Raw genomic sequence first — 5,000 nt, forward strand, 5'->3', positions numbered from 1 at the left:
TAAGTTTTTTCGTCCCTGCACGTCAAAATAATCTCATACGTTTAATTGACAATACCAATAAGAGTGGAAAACTCCTTAATATGTTTTACCATAATCGCAGTGGTTTGAAAGGTAAACTAAAAAACCTTTTTATTGACGCCAAATCATGCAATTTTAATATTCTAGTCTTCACTGAAACCTGGTTAAACGATTCATTCAAAAATGAAGAAATACTTGATAGCACTTGGTCCGTATATAGAAATGACCGTGATTATAATTCCACAGGTCAATCTATGGGGGGGGGGGGGGCGGAATTTTTATCGCCACCAATAATCATGGACCAAGTCAATTGGTATCTTCTAGGGTTTTTTCAACTTTTGACCATCAATTTATTAAAGTTCACTCAGGTAAAAATTATACCTACATAGGTGTGATGTACTTTCCCCCAAATTCTGACGAGTCCTCATACAATAATTTCTTTGCAATATATAACGATATATTCAAAATTATGAATGAGGACGATAATATTGTAATTTTGGGTGATTTCAATCGACCATCATTATCTTTTGTCATCGATGATTTTGATAACCAACTTCTTCCTATCAATTTCATAGAAGATATAGATTTTGACCTTATTAGTACTTTTTATGGGAACGACTTACAGCAGGTTTTTCGTTACCCCAACAGTAGAGGTAATTGGTTGGATTTAGCATTTTCTAATGCTTACGACACCATTAATGTTCGTTCTGACACTGACGAAGAAAATATTTTCCGAAACTCAATCCATCACAACGCGTTGGTTTTAGAACTACCCTATTCCAACCATAAGTTCTCAAATACTTACAATAACGAAATTGTACATGATTTTATGAACGCTGATTACCACGGTATCAATTATGCCCTTAGTATAATTGATTGGGAAACGTTGTTGGAGCAGCATAATTTATATAATATTATCTATGATTTTTATTCCATTATCTTTTGAAATGATTGACAACCATGTTCCGAAAATCCATAGAAAAGACAAATTAAAAGAACCTCGGTTAGACCGTAATTTAAGACATTTACGCAACCGGAGAAATAAATTGTACCATAAAATTAAGCACTCTGGTAATGACAACACTCACTTATAAATGATTATAATGAGTTGGCGAATGAATTTAAGATTAACTCAATAATGAGCAACCCTAAAAAATTTTTCGACTTCGTTAACACTGAACGTAAATCATCAGGTTACCCGATTTCGATGTGTATGAATGGCAAAATGTCTTCATCTCCCACGGAAATTTGTAACTTTTTTGCTGACAACTTCCAGCAAATTTATCGCCCTGAGTTACCCTCTAATAATGTTAATTTCAATCCTGCACCCCTTGTTAATAATATGAACCCGCTTTTCGAATACTTTCATTTATCGGTAGAAAATGTTTTTCAGGGCATCAGTAGTCTAGACGTTAAGAAGGGATCTGGTCCTGACCTTCTGCCACCAATATTTCTTTACAATTGTCGCTACACCCTGTCAAACCCTCTTACCTCAATATTTAACAGATCTATATCCACCGGAATTTTTCCATCAGCTTGGAAAAATTCGTATCTGATACTAATTCACAAAAAAGGTGACAAAACAGCGATAGAACTACAGAGGTATTGCTATTCAGTCTGCTATCCCAAAATTATTTGAAAAATTAGTTACTAATATACTTGCACCGGTCATCAATCCATTATTAAATAACGAGCAACATGGTTTTAGAACTGGTCGCTCGACAACCTCAAATCTTGCAGTTTTCACATCTGACGTTCTTTCATTAATGAAGAAAGGTTTTCAAGTTCATACGATATATACGGATTTCAGTAAAGCTTTTGACCGCATCGATCACAATACCTTGGAGCGTAAACTAGTTAATTTTGGTTTTAAGTTCCTTCTACTAGGCTGGCTCAAATCTTACTTCTCGGGGAGAACCCAATTCGTTAAATTCCAGGGGATTAAATCTAAACCTATTCGCGTTCATTCCGGTGTTCCTCAAAGAAGTCATCTAGGCCCTATTCTTTTCAATGTCTTTATTTCTGACCTCTCTCATTGTTTATCGGGTATTTCTCATCTAACCTACGCTGATGATTTAAAAATGTACCACGTTATAACCATAACCTACCACAATTTTTAAGTAATTCATTGACCTAATTATATTTTCTTTTATTGTCATAAGTAGAAACATTTTTGACTTTTTTTAGTAAATTTTTTGTAATATCATATTACACTATATTGTACTTTGTTATAATTTATGTTTTTTCTTTTGATTCACTTTTGTTTGTTATACTTAAAATTTCTAATTTTGCTGCATCAGCAGTTATGTATTTATTGTTTGTATTTATTGTTTCCTGTATTAAGTATAAGCAATTTTTTTGTATTTTGTGTGTAATAAGTTCTTTTTGTAAATTAATATAAATTATGTTAGCACCTTGTTTGGTGTAAATAAATAAAATAAAAAATAAAATTATTATTATTATTATTGCTATTATTATTATTATTATTATTATTATTATTATTATTATTATTATTATTATTATTATTATTATTATTATTATTATTATTATTATTGCTATTATTATTATTATTATTATTATTATTATTATTATTATTATTATTATTATTATTATTACTTTTAGTATTATTACTATTATTATTATTATTATTATTATTATTATTATTATTATTAATATTACTATTTGTATTATTATCATTATTATTATTATTATCATTATTATTATTATTATTATTATTATTATTATTATTATTACTATTATTAGTATTATTACTATTATTATTATTATTATTATTATCATTATTAATAGAATTATTATTATGATTATTATTATTATTATTATTATTATTACTTTCAGTGTTACTACTATTATTATTTTTATTATTATTATTATCATTTTAATTATTACTATCATTATTATTATTAGTATTATTGTTATTATAATTGTTATTATTATTATTATTGTTATTATTATTATAATTGCTATTAGTATTATTACTATCATTAATATTATTATTAATATTATTATAATTATTATTATTATTATTATTATTATTGTTATTATTGTTATTATTTTTATTATTATTACTATTATTATTATTATTATTATTATTACATTTAGTATTATTACTATTATTATTATTATTATTATTATTATTATAATTATTATTAGTATTATTATTATTATTATAACAATTATATTGATTATTATTATTATTATTATTGCTTTTAGTATTATTACTATTATTATTATTATTATTAGTATTAGTATTATCGTTATAAGAATTGTATTTATTACTATTATTATTAATATTATTATTATTATTATTATTATTATTATTATTATTATTTTTATGGGTATTATTATTATTATTATTATTTTTATTGTTATTATTATTATTATCATTATTATTATTATTATTATTACCTTTAGTATTATTGTTATTACTATTATTATAATTATTATTATTATTATTATTATTATTATTATTATCACAACGCGTTGGTTTTAGAACTACCCTATTCCAACCATAAGTTCTCAAATACTTACAATAACGAAATTGTACATGATTTTATGAACGCTGATTACCACGGTATCAATTATGCCCTTAGTATAATTGATTGGGAAACGTTGTTGGAGCAGCATAATTTAGATAATATTATCTATGATTTTTATTCCATTATCTTTTGAAGTGATTGACAACCATGTTCCGAAAATCCGTAGAAAAGACAATTTAAAAGAACCTTGGTTAGACCGTAATTTAAGACATTTACGCAACCGGAGAAATAAATTGTACCATAAAATTAAGCACTCTGGTAATGACAACACTCACTTATAAATGATTATAATGAGTTGGCGAATGAATTTAAGATTAACTCAATAATGAGCAACCCTAAAAAGTTTTTCGACTTCGTTAACACTAAACGTAAATCATCAGGTTACCCGATTTCGATGTGTATGAATGGCAAAATGTCTTCATCTCCAACGGAAATTTGTAACTTTTTTGCTGACAACTTCCAGCAAATTTATCGCCCTGAGTTACCCTCTAATAATGTTAATTTCAATCCTGCACTCCTTGTTAATAATACCAACCCGCTTTTCGAATACTTTCATTTATCGGTAGAAAATGTTTTTCAGGGCATCAGTAGTCTAGACGTTAAGAAGGGATCTGGTCCTGACCTTCTGCCACCAATATTTCTTTACAATTGTCGCTACACCCTGTCAAACCCTCTTACCTCAATATTTAACAGATCTATATCCACCGGAATTTTTCCATCAGCTTGGAAAAATTCGTATCTAATACTAATTCACAAAAAAGGTGACAAAACAGCGATAGAAAACTACAGAGGTATTGCTATTCAGTCTGCTATCCCAAAATTATTTGAAAAATTAGTTACTGATATACTTGCACCGGTCATCAATCCATTATTAAATAACGAGCAACATGGCTTTAGGACTGGTCGCTCGACAACCTAAAATCTTGCAGTTTTCACATCTGACGTTCTTTCATTAATGAAGAAAGGTTTTCAAGTTGATACGATATATACGGATTTCAGTAAAGCTTTTGACCGCATCGATCACAATACCTTGGAGCGTAAACTAGTTAATTTTGGTTTTAAGTTCCCTCTACTAGGCTGGCTCAAATCTTACTTCTCGGGGAGAACCCAATTCGTTAAATTCCAGGGGATTAAATCTAAACCTATTCGCGTTCATTCCGGTGTTCCTCAAAGAAGTCATCTAGGCCCTATTCTTTTCAATGTCTTTATTTCTGACCTCTCTCATTGTCTATCGGGTATTTCTCATCTAACCTACGCTGATGATTTAAAAATGTACCACGTTATAACCATAACCTACCACAATTTTTAAGTAATTCATTGACCTAATTATATTTTCTTTTATTGTCATAAGTAGAAACATTTTTGACTTTTTTTAGTAAATTTTTTGTAATATCATATTACACTATATTGTACTTTGTTATAATT

The 5,000-nt window shown here is 27.7% G+C and overlaps 1 protein-coding gene across 1 annotated transcript in view; it reads left to right on the forward strand.

Annotated features, from left to right (window-relative positions):
• Positions 1 to 4,494, forward strand: part of LOC129615845 (uncharacterized) — a 4,895-nt gene extending 401 nt beyond the window's left edge. The window contains exons 2-5 of the mRNA XM_055531229.1: positions 166 to 264; positions 408 to 835; positions 1,145 to 1,393; positions 3,889 to 4,494. Of these exons, the coding sequence (XP_055387204.1) occupies positions 166 to 264; positions 408 to 835; positions 1,145 to 1,393; positions 3,889 to 4,494 (1,382 nt within the window). The remainder of the gene's footprint in view (positions 1 to 165; positions 265 to 407; positions 836 to 1,144; positions 1,394 to 3,888) is intronic.
• Positions 4,495 to 5,000: the final 506 nt, after the last annotated feature.

Source organism: Condylostylus longicornis, unplaced genomic scaffold (genome assembly GCF_029603195.1).
Source record: "Condylostylus longicornis isolate FDR11 unplaced genomic scaffold, ASM2960319v2 ptg000152l, whole genome shotgun sequence".
In the NCBI taxonomy this organism is placed as follows: Eukaryota; Metazoa; Arthropoda; class Insecta; order Diptera; family Dolichopodidae; genus Condylostylus; species Condylostylus longicornis.